The 17823-nt window shown below is 40.1% G+C and overlaps 1 protein-coding gene across 2 annotated transcripts in view; it reads left to right on the forward strand.

Moving 5' to 3' along the window:
* Positions 1-323: 323 nt before the first annotated feature.
* LOC147032177 (uncharacterized) overlaps positions 324-17823 on the forward strand; it is a 151951-nt gene continuing 134451 nt past the window's right edge. The window contains exons 1-2 of one of the 2 annotated variants that reach the window (XM_085869543.1): positions 324-650; positions 779-1087. In XM_085869543.1, coding sequence (XP_085725669.1) covers positions 609-650; positions 779-1087 — 351 coding nt within the window. In that variant the 5' untranslated portion in view covers positions 324-608. The remainder of the gene's footprint in view (positions 651-778; positions 1088-17823) is intronic. The other variant, XM_085869542.1, reaches the window with a different exon arrangement.

Consider the following 17823-nt stretch of genomic DNA (forward strand, 5'->3'; position numbering starts at 1 on the left):
TCATAGAATTCGTGCATAGTATCATATAATTATTCCAGGACATCAAAGAATTATGGCAAGACATCATATAATTATAACAGGACATTGTGATAAGAAGTACGAGATAAGAAAAGAAATGGAGTGAAATGTGGAGAAGAACACCAAAGGAGAATACCGGATGATGGATGATGGATGATGGATGATGGATGATGGATGATGGATGATGGATGATGGATGATCCATTACGTGCAGTATATTTGAGGGAATACCAACGTCATTGGTTCAGGCGAACAAAAGGAAATAAATTTAAAAAAAAACAAAAAAACAAATTCCGAGACACCAATTTCCCGACCGAACCACCGGAGGGCGTGACGTGACGTTCAGCTGTTCGTACTTGGTTGTTCTCATTGCCGAGGTGATGCGAGCAAACGAGCTCTCGTGTGCTCCTCGCGATCCCAACTCTGCTAACCCTCCATGGGTTCGTGGCGTCGCTGTGGAATCGGTCCGCATCGACATCATCGACATCATTTAAATTTACCCCACCGAGAGTGGCAACAGAGGCGTTGATTGAGTCGAGAAATCTTAATTGATAAGCTCGGTGTGGGAAAGAGAAGGTACGAGGACGAGCCATGGATCGACGTTTACTTTTGATACTCGCTTCATGGGTACAGGTACGAATTTCGAGTGGAATTTAAGTACGAATTTGGAATTCCATTTGAAGTACGAATTTTTGTTCCAGTTTTTCGTGCCGTCTAATCTCGCGACTCGTGCGTGCGTGCGTCCCTCCCCGACCGCGCAGGTGTCCCTCGGATCCGGAACCTTCGAACTGCAGATTTTGCGCTTCAGTAATCCGTACGGGGAGCTTCGCGACGGTCGTTGCTGCGACGGAACGCGGCCGCGAGGTCTGGCGCGATGTGCTCGCGAGTGCGACACGATGTTCATGGTCTGCCTGGCCCGGACCTGGGTCTCCTCGAGGGTGACGCGTGTTCCTCCCTGCGTGCTGGGAAATGGATCGACGGGCGTCGTCGGTGGGAACGACTTTGATTTGAGTCGGCTGACTGGAGACAACGTGGGCCGCGTCTCGGTCCGCTTCAAGTTCGCATGGCCGGTACGTCCGTACGTGGTTCGAGTCTCGATGCGTGTTTATAGAGTTAAAATGTTTGGTGCCGTTAAAATCGGTTAAAGACTAGTGGGTGTCTAACTTTTGGGGATATACGGCGGTGTTAAAACTTGGAGAAATTCGTATTCTTCGGCTTGCACGTGTTTTTTGCTTTTAATATTCAAATGTGAAAATTTGGCGCCTTTTTTTGGTTTTTTTTTTTCCGTGTGGTGAATTTTTTTTTGTAATTGGTCGGTTTTCTTGAGATTTTGGCGGCTCGTGAACTATGTCCGTCCGTGCAGGTGTTATGAATTGTGAAGTTTGTTTTTTTTTTGTTTGTTTTTTAAGGCGGTGTATGTGTTTTTGTACACTGTAAAGCTCGTCTTGATATGGATATTGAAGATGTATAATTCAGCTGGATATCCTGCAATCAAGCTTCGTTGATCACAGAAATGGTTTTGATTGTCTTTTTGAGGTGTATTTGTTTCATCTCCCTCCCCACCATAATGCTCTTCCTCTTATTCCACCCCCCCCCCCGACACCCCCATCAGTGCATCACTTCTAAAGCCCCCCCCCCACTCCCCTCACTCCTTCTCTCCAATCATCTGTGTTTGGCAGAGAGGACGGGGTTCCCCATCAAATTAACCAGCCCATCAACCTCAACCCCTTCCCTCAACCCTCAGTGCATTCCTTAGAAATAGATTCACTTGAATTTTGTATCGTGGAAACGAAGCTATTGTGTGTTTTAGAAGAGGTTGGGGGAGTCTGATCATAAAATAGCCATCACAACCCCCCCCCCCACCTTTCCACAACTGTCTACTTTAGAATGTAAATTGTCTCCAGTTTAAGGTTCTGGAAGTGGAATAGTGAGCTGGGTGGGGTGCCCTCTTCCCCCCCCCAAAAAAAACCAAAACGATGTTTGGGAAGCCCAAATAGGATGTAACCCCCCCCCCCAGAATAAAGAGGTAATCGTGTGCGGTCGTGAACCCGGGTGGTGATCTGAGGGGTCAGGAAGGGGGGAATGATTATAATTGTTCAAACAAACAATGTTTGTCAGAAATTCCTGCCAATCTAAAATGTTTAACGAGGAAGTGAGGTAAAGAGCGCCATTGGCCGGCTCGTGAGTACTGTACATAGTGATAAATGCCGTCTGCATGCCCGAGTGCCACGACTGTATTCCATCTGAGAACCCCATTTCTGAGAGGTGCCCGAGGACATTTGTCACAGCATTTGGTATGATGCATTGGGTAATGCCCTGTTCGGCCTGGAGGAGCGGATACCATCAAAGAGTCTGTCAGTGCTGACACCCACTGAAGATTGACTTTAATGTTCCTGGGAAGGAAACGGCTCGTCTCACGAGTTGTTACACCGTGTAACTGCACACTTTGCACCTGACTTGGACGTGTTTCCTGTGGTATCCCAGCTCCCAGTGTTGGAAAATCTTTGACGTTGACGATGCAATTCAGATTCCTGAAATCGTAAATTGCATCACTTGAAAGGGGATGAAGCCGATGATCCCACAGGTGGTGAAGCTTTGCAAGTGTTACGTCATCCACTTAAAGCTATGACTGCCATTGCAGCGCACTTTCAGTGCACTACAATGACTGTTGCAATTTTACCTGAGATCAACCATGACTCAGCCTGGTTTTATCTCTTTGCTGATCCTGTCGATCTATCAAAACAAAGTTCACACTTTCAATGAACATGGTGGAAGGTACAAACAAATTCGTTTCCCACGGTGAATTTCCCATTCGGTGAATGTGTGTGCCTATATAGTCTGATGTACTGCTGAGCTTTGTGGAAAATGCAAGCAGCAGCTACATTAGTGTGATAGTTACGTCTGCGACCTGCTCTACAGGAAGGGGTAACTTCAAGGAAAATTGAAAGTTGTGAAATTATTATGAAAGCCTTAAATTTCCTAATACCAAGTCTGTATCTTTACGCAATCAAAATGAACAATCATTTCTCAAAAGATACGTTTTCACTTTCTGTGACAAAAATATAACTTGCTCATCTGACTTTGAGAATAAATAAATAATTAAAATATTTATACAGGGTAGCCCAAAAGTTACTTTACCCCCGATAAATTTCTCGCACTTCCCTACGTCCCTTCCCCTCTGTCCTCGCCCTCACCCGCTATGGTATGCGGAAACACTGACTCAGAAGAATGATGGATCACATTCAGATACAATGACAAATTAATTATTGTAAGTACTGGAAAATGAAATCTGTATATTAAGAGTTCAAGAACAATGCTTCACTGGGAAGGGGTAAAGTGACTTTCAGGCCTGTGTGTGTGTGTGTGTGTGTGTGTGTGTGTGTGTGTGTGTGTGTGTGTGTGTGTGTGTGTGTGTGTGTGTGTGTGTGTGTGTGTGTGTGTGTGTGTGTGTGTGTGTGTGTGTGTGTGTGTGTGTGTGTGTGTGTGTGTGTGTGTGTGTGTGTGTGTGTGTGTGTGTGTGTATAAACACACACCTACCTACCTCTGCCTTCTAAGCTCAACGTGTTCCCTCAAATTTCTCGTGTTGACTGTCGTACAGTATTCTCTTCATGATCCTTTTCCAGTGAATAGGTTGTTTTGCTCCACAAGATGATTATTCAAATTGAAAGTTGTATCAATTTTGATTCACCATATTCTGACTTTGAAGAGCTCGTACTCCAAACGATGGTTTGTGCCATGTTCCCCTTTAGGGTTCTGGAAGTGGAATAGGGAGCTTGGTGGGGTTCCCGGGTCACACTTATCTGATGCGCTCCTTTTATCCTACACCAATAAATCGAGCATCGGGATTGTGTGAAAATATGGCCATGTTGTCTGAAGGTGTATTTTTTTTTTTCACTCGAGTATTGCTACGTGTTTGTAATTTGTATTACGGTGAATTGATGGAGATATTTTGATCTGTTAAGCGTAAAAGGTGTTCGTTTTAGTAATGATGAGCAAATGCAACATGATCTCGTTTATGTAATGGAAGTATAACAAAATGAAAAGCCAAGGCTATATAGTAATGATATTGATCATAATGATCACGGATAGTAATATGTGAGTAATTATAATGGGCCAAGCATTGAATACAATGTGAAATAGCTACATACGGAATGCACTGATGGCATAAAGATGATTGTTTTACCATCCTGACGATTTTGGTGAATAGAATAACAAGAGTTGACAAATGTGACAATGACATGACTATGCTGAATATTAAACATGAGAGCGAAGTCGATGGCGTGTAATGGCAAAAAGTTCCACCAGGAATGACCCAATATCAAATTTTGAATTTAAATAATTAATTTTTTGTCCCCCCCTGTTTTGACCCCTGTGACCACAAGTCCTCACCCCTTGGGGTGTGAACTGGGGGTCCAATAAAAAAGAGATACATATTGCATGTGTCCCCCAATGTTGATTGCATATCCCAGGTTTCATTTTTTAAAATGTTTAAAAATGTGCCTGCAATTGCATAAATTTTATTATTATTATTATTTTTTTTTTTTTTTTTTTTTGGCATTTGACCTTTTGACTCTGCCCCAGGGGGTGGAGCCAAAAATGATACTGTTCTTGCAAATTCGTTCCACGTGGTAATCATAACCAAGTTTGAATTTTGCGCAACCGTTTAGGAGGAGATATCGTGATGGACAGACGGAGCCCATTACGATATCCAGAACCCCCATCCCTGTTTGTTTTTTAACATGGGGATAAACTTTTTTTTTTTTAATGAAACTTTGTATGTGCAATCAACATTGGGGAATGCATGAAATGTACAATGATTTTTTTGGATTTGATCCTGGTCCATGCTCCAGGGGATGGGGACTGAGGGTCACAGGGGTCAAAACAGAATTTTTATTTTTAATATAAACTCAAAATTTGATATTGGATCATGTGTGGGAACTTGCGATGGCGTGCCATCGACTTTGCTCTCGTTTTGTTGATCTCGAACACATTTGTAATATTTGCAACATCGTGCATTTTGTGGTCCAACCTTAATCTGCTTTGTGGTTTATCGACCCATTGCTTTCCTATAAAATGTTGAATTTGTTCAAACAAAAATCAACTCTTCATCCTTGTGGATGGAATCTAATGACTCTCCAGAGAACACCTTTCTGCCAAAATGCTGATTGGAAAGAAGTTTGTGGTGGTTGTGGTGACTTGTAACCTCTGTGGCTTTCTTCACTCTACTGGCTTTATTAGCCTTGTATTGTACACTGGTTTTTAACCTTACTAAATATGATCTTGTGGCTTCAACATGACTACTTCAATGTGTGGAGGGAGGGAATGGTGTACTGCAGGCAGAAATGGCTTCAGAGCCATTTTAATTCCCACGGTTATGCCAACCTGTTTCTCAGCACTTCTAAAGGTGGCAGGTTTTCTGGGTGTGTGGGGTGGGAGTGCAAGATGTGTTTTTACTTGTCAAGCAAATGGATACGTTTGTTTATTTATTTATATATAAAATTATTTTGACATCCAGTTTTCAGATCATGGTTTGCCCTGGAGCTCTTAAAATCTTCCTTCTTGACAACAGCAGAGTTTAAGGCCAAGATAGAGGCAGACTTTAACAAATAATGAGTGTGGGGAGGAATGGGGGGCAGAAGAGGATGCACAGGGTGGACAAAATGGATCCAGAAGGAAATTCTGAGGGAAAAACTGCAAATTTGGAAGGATGAGGGATTGGGGTGGGGGAGGGGTTAAGAATGGTAGAAAAGATCATGGTTTTTCGAGTGTGGACGATCTGAGATTGTGGTGAACAGCTGCCTTGAAAACCTGGAGGGAAGAGAATGTGGAAGTTGGTTTCACAGGTGGGGGGAAAAAGAGGAACGAATGGAGGTGACCAGTGATTCCAGATGTGGGTAGTTTCACCAGAAAGGTTAGGATTAGAAACAAGTTGGATTTGGCACAGATTTAGAAACAAATTTCAAAAAGAACTTGCAGATACAAGAAGTAAATGGATGAGAAATTGGCACAGATTACGTCCTTGACTTGCAAATAAACTTTAATATCTGCACGTGAGAGTTTAACAGCTGTATGAGTTATTGTGTTAATTTATTTTTTAATCTTGATTTCACCAACTTTTCCCAAGCTTGTGAGTCATCTGAAGGTTGTCTTAGCCTCCAACGTATTTTTTTAGGTCATCTCATCTTATTTCTCAGAGCTTAACTAGAAAATGGGTGTCTGTCTGTCTACTTTTTGCTATTTTTGATACTCTTCCCTTATCACCTGGCTGATTGTTCTGAAACTAAACTCATCAGTTCAAGGTGGGAGCCCTCACAATCGCTCGGGGGTTCATGCACCACCATTGCATGAAACTGCACAGATCGGCAAGCCTCAGGCCTTAGTCCTGGGTGTTAGTCCATGGCCCAGTGCAATTGGAATGATCTCAGGTATATAATCACAATGCATTATGTATGCACATAAGCTGTACGCATGTTTTTGCTTCATGGATGTGCATTGTTATTTTTAATATGAGATCGGTAAAGCCAAGGAACGAACAAAACATGGTGGGTCATAAAGGTTCTTCTTCTTCATTTTGCCTCCCGTGTCGGCTCGAGCGTGCGTTAAAACAAACTAATTTTTATGTTCTGTTTGTTGTCCGAGTTGTCTTTATTGGTTTCTGGTGTACAAAAGGTATCAGTGAATGAAAATTGCTTTTCCTTTTATTTTTCCGAATAGACACAAACACTGTGGGGTGTAGGATTTCTTTGGGGCCGGTAGGGAATATGTATTGCAAAGCAATTATCACTCTTGTTGAATTCTGAAGTGTGGGTGCCAGGGGAAACTTTGAAAATAATCTTGCATTGTATGTCATGTTTGCGAGCCAGGCAGTGTACCTGCTATGATCATGAAAGTTAATATCGCACCTTTTGTGTCGTGGCTTCAGACTGTTTGCAAATAATTATTGTTGACTTATTTTGAAAGCTTGTTTTTCTAGCATCAAAAGTCATTGCATACATGAATGTTGTGCAAACATTGATGCCTCTCTTCTCTCTTCTTCTCTCTGAGATAAAGGCTCATTAATCTGATTAGTGTTCAAGGCTCATCTTGCTGGGGATTATCAATTGCCATGCTGTTCAAGCTTACGAACAAAGCAGCACATCTTTGAGGGGTAGATAAGCATTTTTAGAATCTGTGGTTGAATTGGTCAAATTGTACTCTGTGGCTTTAAATCAAGGTTCTGTTTTCACTAGTCACTCGTATATGATCAAATTTGTGGGAAAATGCTTTTGTTGACTGCTGTTTTGAAGCATGGTCTATTTTATTTTATTTTATTTTCATGATTTCTTGACCTTGTGAGGGAAGATTGTTCTCATCATGAAGACATGTTCTTCAATTGTAATGTTGATTTCAGTATTCAACCAAAACCGGTGCTGGAATTGAATGGCTTTAAGTGAGATTATTGCTGGTGTTGCTCAAGGATGATTTGCCCTCCCCCCCCCCCCCAACCATGTGCATGGGTCAAAAATGTGCATGACCCAACTATGGGTCAAAAATGTTCCGAGCCAGCCCTGCAAAAAGGTGGAAATAATTGGGATCGTTAAAGTAGTATTGTGATGAACATATTGAATGGGGACCTAATTGTTTGTTTTTATGCTGCTTGTTGTAGATGCATAAGTTTTGATAAAGTTGGTTCCCTGTCACCCGTCTATCCTTATGCACTGCATTGATTTGTGGGTTGCTTAATTTTCAATGTCTAAAGTTCATCCAGGAGCTTGTTTGTGTAATGAGAATTTTCCCTTGTATTTATTGTGTTCTCTCCAGACCTTCAAGTCCACTGCCTGTTATGAGGTATTGAAAAGCTCAAAGGTAGAATTGAGATCTCTGTGTGTCATTTCTACCTTTGAGCTTTTCTACACCTGCTGATCCCATGTCACCATTGTCCTACCGTGGTGCATCCATGCGTTCTTGTCCTCCTGCTTCCTTGCTGCCTGACTGCTGAGCCTTTTACTGAAATTTGAACTGCATATATCTTTTCATGTTTTGCAACATCACAACGATGTGCATTTTAAACTTGAAATTGGTAAAGAAGACGAAATAACACCCTCATCCCAATTTTCAGTGATGGATAAAAGTGAAAAGTACTAAACATAAAACTTTATTTCCGAAGTCATATGTGATGGTAACTGAACTCTTGTGCTTTTTTTTCAAAAATCGCGAACATGATGCCTTTTTTTATTTATTATTATAATTTTTTTTTTTCCATATAACTCGTGTTATTTGAAATGCTAGCAAATAGACTCTGCAATATTGAAGTGCCTCCCACCTCCATAAAGTAGAAATATGTATTGTCTTGTCATTCCCACTTGTAATGAGAATGCAAAATGAGTGCCCTGGCCTCTATACACACACACACACACACACACACACACACACACACACACACACACACACACACACACACACACACACACACACACACACACACACACACACACACACACACACACACACACACACACACACACACAATTGTTTCCTTCTAAAATGTCCTCCCTGTCGATGCCTTTTTTTTTTTTTTTTTAAAGGAGGCATTTCATGTTTGAAACTCCCTGGAAATATCTTGAAACCTGTGAAAGGTTCCTTCTTTCCCCTTTCTCTTGGAGAGGAGTAAAGCCTCCCCACCCTTTACCCTGGGAAAATGTTGCCATGACATTGACATTCTCAGGTCTAAGATGCTTACGTTGAGATATTACATGGAGTTTCCGAGTTTAACTCGCACATGACACGCACACGCACACGCACACGCACACGCACACACACACACACACACACACACACACACACACACACACACACACACACACACACACACACACACACACACACACACACACACACACACACACACACACACACACACACACACACACACACATTCTTTATAAGGAACAGAGACTATTCTTTTCAAGTTGCCCATTTTCTTTTAAATGCACTCTGCTTTTTGTGAAAATTCCAGCAAAAATATCATGAAGTTTAATCGGTTTAAAAAACAAGCTCGAATGAGCCAAGGTCCTCGTCCTCTTAATGATGACGTCATAAAAACGAGTATGACGTCATTGTGATGTATCAGGTTTGCGATAAATTATCTGTGCTAATGCCCGGCTTGATTCCTGCAAACAAAATTCAAACAGCTTGCCTAGTTTCGAAGACAATGGTATAGGCGATTTCCATTCGTGGCGATATTATGACGTCAACTTTTTTACAAGGAAGAATTTCCAAAATCGGAGATGGTTACTGCTTGCGCGTGGTCTTTCTGCATATACATGGCAAGTTTCACGAAGATCCGATGAAAACTCTGGGTTGTGAAACAAAAAATAGGAATGACGTCGTAAAAATTGATATGACGTCATAGTGATGTATCATATGTGCGGTAATTCATCTCTGCTCATGCCCTGTTCGATTCCCGCAAACAGAATTCAAAAAGCTTGCCTAGTTTCGGAGAATTTTTTAGGCGATTTCCATTAGCGGAGATATTTTGACGTCATAACTTTTTTTTCTCGGAGGAATTTTCAAAATTGGAGATGGTTACTGTCTGCGCAGGGTATTTTTACATATATATGCCAAGTTTCAGGAAGTTTCAATGAAAACTGTAGCTGTGAAACAAAAAAAGTCCAAGAACAACTTGAGTAAGACTTGGAGATCCTCCACAAGGATCTAAAAACAAACAAGTCTGGAGATGGCGATGGTTCACGAGCAATGTACACGGTTCGCCTTTTTTTTTTTTTTTTGACCTTCGAGGGGACGCCACGGGCAAACTGGCGGGAATCGGTAAAAACGTAAATGATGAAAGTTGTAGTACTCGAAGAGCACTATTTGCATCCCAACCTTCATTCGAAATAGTTGAAAATCCAAGGAGCTCGATGTCCAATTTATTGATTTTTATTTTTTTTTTTTGACATTTTCTAAGTTCGTGACCTTGGGACGAAAATGAAAAATTGAGCTCCGTGGGGCTATGCAGGTGCCATTGGGCTAACCAAATACCGAAACCCTGCCAGATTCGACAAACCCCCTCGCAGAAGATTTAACTGGAAACCGGCTCCCTGCTAAAAACGCGTTTTTGGGCCGTGGCTCCGCCCATAATGGGCGCAGCATGCGCATTCTCAGGAAAGTACAACTGGATCATGATGCAAACCTCCCACCCAAATTTTATCAGGATCGGATCAAAACCCACGGAGCTATGCTCGGGACAGACAGACACACCCATAACGAATATAGTGGTCACTGGCTGGCTCTCGTGAACCAATAATGGTCTTTCACCAAATAGAGCTCTTTACTGTATACCAACCCTACCTAGGCACAACACAACTGGTCGCTCAAACGCATTAAGGAAAGAAAGAAATTCCACAAATTCACTTTTAACAAGGCACACCTGTTAATGGAAAAGCATTCCAGGTGACTACCTCTTGAATATGGTTGAGAGAATGCCAAGAGTGTGCAAAGCTGTCATAGAGGCAAAGGGTGGCTAATCTAAAATATATAATATATTTTGATTTGTTTTACATTTTTTTTTTTTTTTTTTTTTTTTTTTTTGGTCACTACATGATTCCATATGTGTTTTTTTTCATAGTCTTGATGTCTTCACTATTATTCTATAATGTAGAAAATCGTAAAAATTGAATGAGTATGTGTGTCCAAACTTTTTTGACTGGTACAGTATAGCATGATATCTCAAAGGGTTGTGGATGGATTATGATGGAACTTGGTTGGATGAGTTGGGTACGTGACATAAATAAGCTGATTTCGATTTTAGTGCAGGTCCAAATCCAGATCCGGCCTATCAGTAGGACACAAAGCATAAACTGTTCAGCCTGGTGGAAGCATGCCCTCTACCAAGTACTGTTCTAGTTTTCATATGGAAGAGCAACTTCGCAATAACAATAAAAACTTTCAATTCTTAATCAAATTGACGTGAAAAAGATGACATGATACCCTTTTTTGAGTGATCGAGTTTGATGTGAGGAGGGACGGAGCTTGGCTTTCATCAGCTCATTTGAATACCGATGTTCTGTTTGGAATTGAACCAGTAAATTTCATTTAAATATTTATTTTCTGTATTTAGAATGGAAATTGAAAGGTAAAAGATCTTCAGCCTCCATGGGACTACACTGCTTGTAACAAGGTCTTGCAATCCTAGAGGAACTTAAACAACGAAATGAGGCCAACTTGGCCCATTACCATCTTTCACTCAAGTTAATTTTTACTATACAGTTGTAAATGGAATTCCTTTGTTTTACGAAATCTATATAAATATTTTTAACCTCCGCCATCTTCGAAGATGGATGGAGGTCACTGTTTTCACCCCTTTGTTTGTTTGTGAACAGTATTACGGAAAAACTCTTCGACGAAACTTGGTGGGGGGGGGTTAGGTATGGTCCAAGGATCCAAGGATCATGCCCCCCCCCCAAAAAAAAATTTAGAGAATTTTTTTTTTTTGCATTTCTACATGTTTTAAGTGATTTCCAACCCCCCCTAAAAAAAATTGTTACCCCCCCCCCCCAAAAATTAGAGAATTTTTTTTTTTTTGCATTTCTAAATGTTTTGAGTGATTTCCAACCCCCCCAAAAATTGTTAGAGGAAATTTTTTTTTTTTTTTGCATTTCTACATGTTTTAAGTGATTTCCAACTCTTCCAAAAACAATTTAGAAATTTTTTTTTTTTGAATTTCTACATGTTTTAAGTGATTTCCAACCCCCCCCCCAAAAAAAAAATTTAGAGAAAAAAATTGTTAGAGAAGTTTTTTTTTTTGCATTTCTACATGTTTTAAGTGATTTCCAACCCCCTCCCCCACCCAAAAAATAATTGTTAGAGAAAAAAAAAATTTGCAACTTTTTTTTCAACAAAATTTTTATTTTTTTTTTATTTTTTTTATTTTTTTTGCATTTCTACATGTTTTAAGTGATTTCCAACCCCCCCCCAAAAAAAAAATTGTTACCCCCCCCAAAAAAATGTAGAGAATTATTTTTTTGCATTTCTACATGTTTTGAGTGATTTCCAACCCCCCCAAAAAAAATTTAGAGAATTTTTTTTTTGCATTTATACATGTTTTAAGTGATTTCCAACCCCCTCCCCACCCAAAAAATAATTTAGAGAAAAAAAAATTGCAACTTTTTTTTCCAACAAAATTTTGATATATATATTTTTTGCATTTCTACATGTTTTAAGTGATTTCCAACCCCCCCTCAAAAAAAATTTTGCTACCCCCCCCCCAAAAAAAATGTAGAGAATTTTTTTTTTTTTTTGCATTTCTACATGTTTTGAGTGATTTCCAACCCCCCAAAAATTGTTAGAGAGAATTTTTTTTTTTGCATTTCTACATGTTTTAAGTGATTTCCAACGCCCCCCCCCCCAAAAAAAAATTACCTCCCCAAAAAAAATTTAGAGGTTTTTTTTGCATTTCTACATGTTTTAAGTGATTTCCAACCCCCTCCAAAAAAATTGTTACCCCCCCAAAAAAAATGTAGAGAATTATTTTTTTTTTTGCATTTCTACATGTTTTGAGTGATTTCCAACCCCCCCCAAAAATTGTTAGAATTTTTTTTTGCATTTCTACATGTTTTAAGTGATTTCCAACCCACCAAAAAAATTTAGAGAATTTTTTTTTTTTTTTTGCATTTCTACATGTTTTAAGTGATTTCCAACCCCCCCCCAAAAAAAGTTACCCCCCCCAAAAAAATGTAGAGTTTTTTTTTTTTTTTGCATTTCTACTTGTTTTGAGTGATTTCCAACCCCCCCAAAAATTGTTAGAGAAAATTTTTTTTTTTGCATTTCTACATGTTTTAAGTGATTTCCATCCCCCCCCCCAAAAAAATTACCCCCCCCAAAAAAATTTAGAGAATTTTTTGCATTTCTACATGTTTTAAGTGATTTCCAACCCCCCCCCCCAAAAAAAAATGTTATCCCCCCAAAAAAAATTGTTACCCCCCAAAAAAAATGTAGAGAATTTTTTTTTGCATTTCTACATGTTTTAAGTGATTTCCAACCCCCCAAAAAGAAATTTAGAGAATTTTTTTTTTTGCATTTCTACATGTTTTAAGTGATTTCCAACCCCCCCCCCAAAAAAATTGTTACCCCCCCAAAAAAAAAATTTAGAGAAAAAAATTTAGAATTTTTTTTTTGCATTGCTACATGTTTTAAGTGATTTCCAACACCCTCCCCCACCCAAAAAATAATTGTTAGAGAAAAAAAATTTGCAACTTTTTTTCAACAAAATTTTGATATATATATATATATATATATATATATATATATATATATATATATATATATATATATATATATATTTGCATTTCTACATGTTTTAAGTGATTTCCAACCCCCTCCAAAAAAAAATTTATAGAATTTTTTTTTTTTTTGCATTTCTACATGTTTTGAGTGATTTCCAACCCCCCAAAAAATTGTTAGAGAAAAAAATTTTTTTTGCATTTCTACATGTTTTAAGTGATTTCCAACCCCCCCCCAAAAAAAATTGTTACCCCCCAAAAAAAATGTAGAGAATTTTTTTTTTTTTTGCATTTCTACATCTTTTGAGTGATTTCCAACCCCCCAAAAATTGTTAGAGAAATTTTTTTTTGCATTTCTACATGTTTTAAGTGATTTCCAACCCCCCCCAAAAAAAAATTGAGAATTTTTTTTTGCATTTCTACATGTTTTAAGTGATTTCCAACCCCCCCCCCCAAAAAAATTTACCCCAAAAAAAATGTAGAGAATTTTTTTTTTTGCATTTCTACTTGTTTTGAGTGATTTCCAACCTCCCCCAAAAATTGTTAGAGAAATAATTTTTTTTTTTTGCATTTCTACATGTTTTAAGTGATTTCCAACCCCCCCCCCAAAAAAAAAATTACCTCCCCCAAAAAAAATTTAGAGAAATTTTTTTGCATTTCTACATGTTTTAAGTGATTTCCAACCCCCCCCCAAAAAAAATTTGTTACCCCCCAAAAAAAATGTAGAGAATTTTTTTTTTTTTTGCATTTCTACATGTTTTGAGTGATTTCCATTTCTACATGTTTCGAAAAAAATGTTGGAGAAAAGAACTATAACTGTCAGCACTGTTGACATATTTAATGAATAAGATATAAGGTTCACTTGAGTGACCCAGCAGTATTGGCAGCGGAGGTTTTGCACTCTCCTGAGTGCTCCCCCTCTAGTTTTGTGTTTGTGTTTGTGTTTGTTCTTGCACTTTTAAGTTATTCTTTCACGGCTGAACTGTCGCACCTTGCCCCAAATTTTGGGTGTGGGCACTTCAAAATCTGGACAAAGTTATCATCTCCCTCACGTTGGCCTTGACCTCCATTTTAAGGCCACCAAAGGCTTCTATAAAGTATATATTGGGATTTGGGGTCGGGCAGTGCTGCCACAGGCAAGCAAATGGTAACCACAATGAGGCAATAATGCCACAGCTTTTCAATGTCAAACACATCCCAAAACCACCACCGGAAAAACTTCATGGCCAACGCTGTGTAGTCTGTATCTGTGTGTGTATATGCACGTCCTACATTGCTCCAAAACCATGAAACTGAGTGGCCTGAATCTTTTCATGCATATTAAGGAACTCTTAGGGAGCGCATGAATGAAAACGGTGTACTTGGGTACATTTAAACACCCCTTTTGAAGATTATAATTAATGGCTTACCTTCATGAAAGACTTATCCTTGGTCAGCTGAACATCGCCTCGCAGAGGTCATAGCCGCCATTTTGATTCAGCCTGCTAAAAGTGCCTTGCCTTGGAAATATGATATGCTGTACACACAGACTAATGGAGGGAGGGAGGGGGGGGGAAGTGTTGGGAACCTGAATGGAGGGAGGGACTGGAAGGGGTGGGAACCTGGATGGAGGGAGGGACTGGAAGGGGTGGAAACATGGATGGAGGGAGGGGGGGAATGGTTGGGAACCTGAATGGAGGGAGGGACTGGAAGGGGTGGGAACCTGGATGGATGGGAAGGGGTGGGAACCTGGAGGGAAGGGATGGGAACCTGGATGGATGGACAGAGGGAGGTTGGGATGGGAATGGGTGGGAACCTGGAGGGAAGGGGTGGGAACCTGGAAGGAGGGATGGGAAGGGGTAGGAACCTGGATGGAGGGACTGGAAGGGGTGGGAACCTGGATGGAGGGACTGGAAGGGGGGGGAACCTGGATGGAGGGACTGGAAGGGGTGGGAACCTGGATGGAGGGACTGGAAGGGGTGGGAACCTGGATGGAGGGACTGGAAGGGGTGGGAACCTGGATGGAGGGACTGGAAGGGGTGGGAACCTGGAGGGAGGGGTGGGAACCGAGAGGGAGGGACTGGAAGGGGTGGGAAGCCGGAAGGAGGGAGGGGAAGGGGTGGGAGCCTGGATTCGGGGAGGGAGGGAGGGGAAGGGTTGGGAACCTGGATGGAGGGAGGGGAAGGGGTGGGAGGAGGTGTACTCTGTGTTGCTAAGCCAGGTACTTTTGTTGGTTCTAAATAATCTAATCTTGATTTGGGTGACCTAATTTGTTTATTATGAGGGTCAGTAGTCATAATTGAGTGACTTTATGGTGATTTGTAAAGTTGATTAAATGAGAAAAAGTAGTCTGCTGCATTCTTCTGAGTGTGTTCATTTAATTAAATGTATTTTACAATATTTTTGGACGTAATCAAGCCTCATGGAAGAGCAAGGAAAAAGAGGTGGAGAGCAGAGCATTGCTTCCACAGTGGGGAAATAAGCAGGGAGATGAGCTTGGAGGAAACTTGTTAAGGGGAACCCAAACGAATATTTTTCTTTCTTTCTGAAAACCATTCAGAATCATTAATCAGTCTCATTTGAAAGGAAGATAATTAAAATATATATATATATATATATATATATATATATATATATATATATATATATATATATATATATATATATATATATATATATATATATATATATATATATATATATATATATATTGCCAATCGGTGTCAAAAATCCTTGAGGTGTGTATTTTTCTATTTTCCTGTGGCTTCACACATTGAATCCTCCTTGATCCAAAGGGCAGCTTTACATGGAGAAACCGTGCATGTCGAGCTCGGATTCAGATACTGATTCCACCATCATGAGTAACTCTGTAGGTTCTCAGCATGTTGAAACTGATCAGTGGGAGTTTGAAGAAATTGTTTGAGAGAATTCATGATGGAAATGCTTTTTTGGGGGAATTGTGTAGCTGTATCATTTGGAGCCTTGTGCGAGTGATTCAGGGGAAGAAGGTGGAAGTGAAGATGGAGGTGTTTAAAATAAATAAATAAATAAAATCAAAATGCTGGTCGCATGTTCACTGCAGCTCGGTAGGTTTTGCTTTTCGTTAAGTTGATGGTTTATAGAGGAAGGATTTTGTATTGATAAATCGGTTGTATTACTCGAGCAGACATACCTGTCATCGCCCAGCACACTGATACTGCGGACAAAATGGACAACGAATGCTTTGTCCCACCATCACAGGCTGACCAGGTATCTTGTATATTACAGAACTGTCCCGTTTCATACTTTCCCAGGATGCCATTTGTGTCCGTGAGATGTCGTTGTCCCTCCCACCCCAGTGGGAAGGGGGTGTGCGGTCATGGTGGGTATTGTTGGGGGGGGGATGATGGAGAAGTTTTAGCATCCCTGAAATTTAAATAACTAAATAATAGAACCCTGAAAGTTTTCTCATCCTCGGTAAAATCCTTTCAGAGGAGTAGATGATATTCAGCCGTTAGTATAGCATGATGCCATCTCGGTTTCTCTTACTGTACAAGCACCAAGGATGCATCGACTCGGCATATTTGTGGAAAATTGAAAATTATTCGCCTTTTGAGTTAAAACATACGTAACCCTTACACAATGGATCTGGTGGTCTACTTCCATTTGACGCCAAGGGATAGATTGGTGTCGATGTGGTCTGAGCGTTTGGTTCCCCTTTAAGACTCAGCCGAGGCCTGCAAGCATACGGCTGAGACAAGTGGGTGTGATCACAAGCTTGACGTCCGAAGTGGCCTTGAAAACGTGGTGTTGAAGTACCTTTTGAGACTATGTAATCGGTGATATGTAACCTTTTTAAAAAAGTTACTTCAAAAGACTGCCTTCCACTATTTGTGTATCAGCTCTTGCATGAACAAGAGGTTCTTTGATTAAATAGCAGTGCTGTAATATGAACATGATAATGCTGGTAGTCTGCCTCTGTGTCTGTTTTTTTTATGCACTTTTTAACTGCTGGATGGAATGAGTTTAAAACTAGTGGTTGTACTTTTGATGGGAGTGTGGGGACATTGGTGGATGTTCGGTGTTTAAGGTAGTTTATTTCAGGGTGTGGGAGAGGACTACTTCTCTATATAAATATGTAGGGCATAATGCTGCTCCTGGTGGCAGGGGGTATTATGGCACTAGGAGGAGTGAACATCTCCACCAGGCTGACCAGTTTGTTTTGTATCCCACTCATTCAAACTTGAACCAAAAATCGAATTGCCTTCTTATCAATTGCACTTGGAACTCATCCGTCAACAAGGTCTTGAGATGCAGGCAGGCAAACAAACAGGGGTGAAAGCATAACCTCCATTGACCTTCAGTGGCAAAGAAAATAAAATGCATGAATCCTGGGGAATTGACTCTTTGGTGAGGATGTGTTTGTCACTGCATGCATTCTAATAATAATAACACTAATATTATGTTGAAAGTGAATTTTTGGCTTGTTTCACTTGTTCTGACCAATTGAAGTGAAGTCCTTTTGTTGGTCAAGCTTTGAGTTGATGAAAATCTTTGGTTTTTAACAAATGATGTGAATTGTCTCCAAT

The sequence above is a fragment of the Eptatretus burgeri genome, chromosome 2 (genome assembly GCF_056783735.1).
Source record: "Eptatretus burgeri isolate ZD-2024b chromosome 2, Ebu_testis_v1, whole genome shotgun sequence".
NCBI classification, from domain to species: Eukaryota; Metazoa; Chordata; class Myxini; order Myxiniformes; family Myxinidae; genus Eptatretus; species Eptatretus burgeri.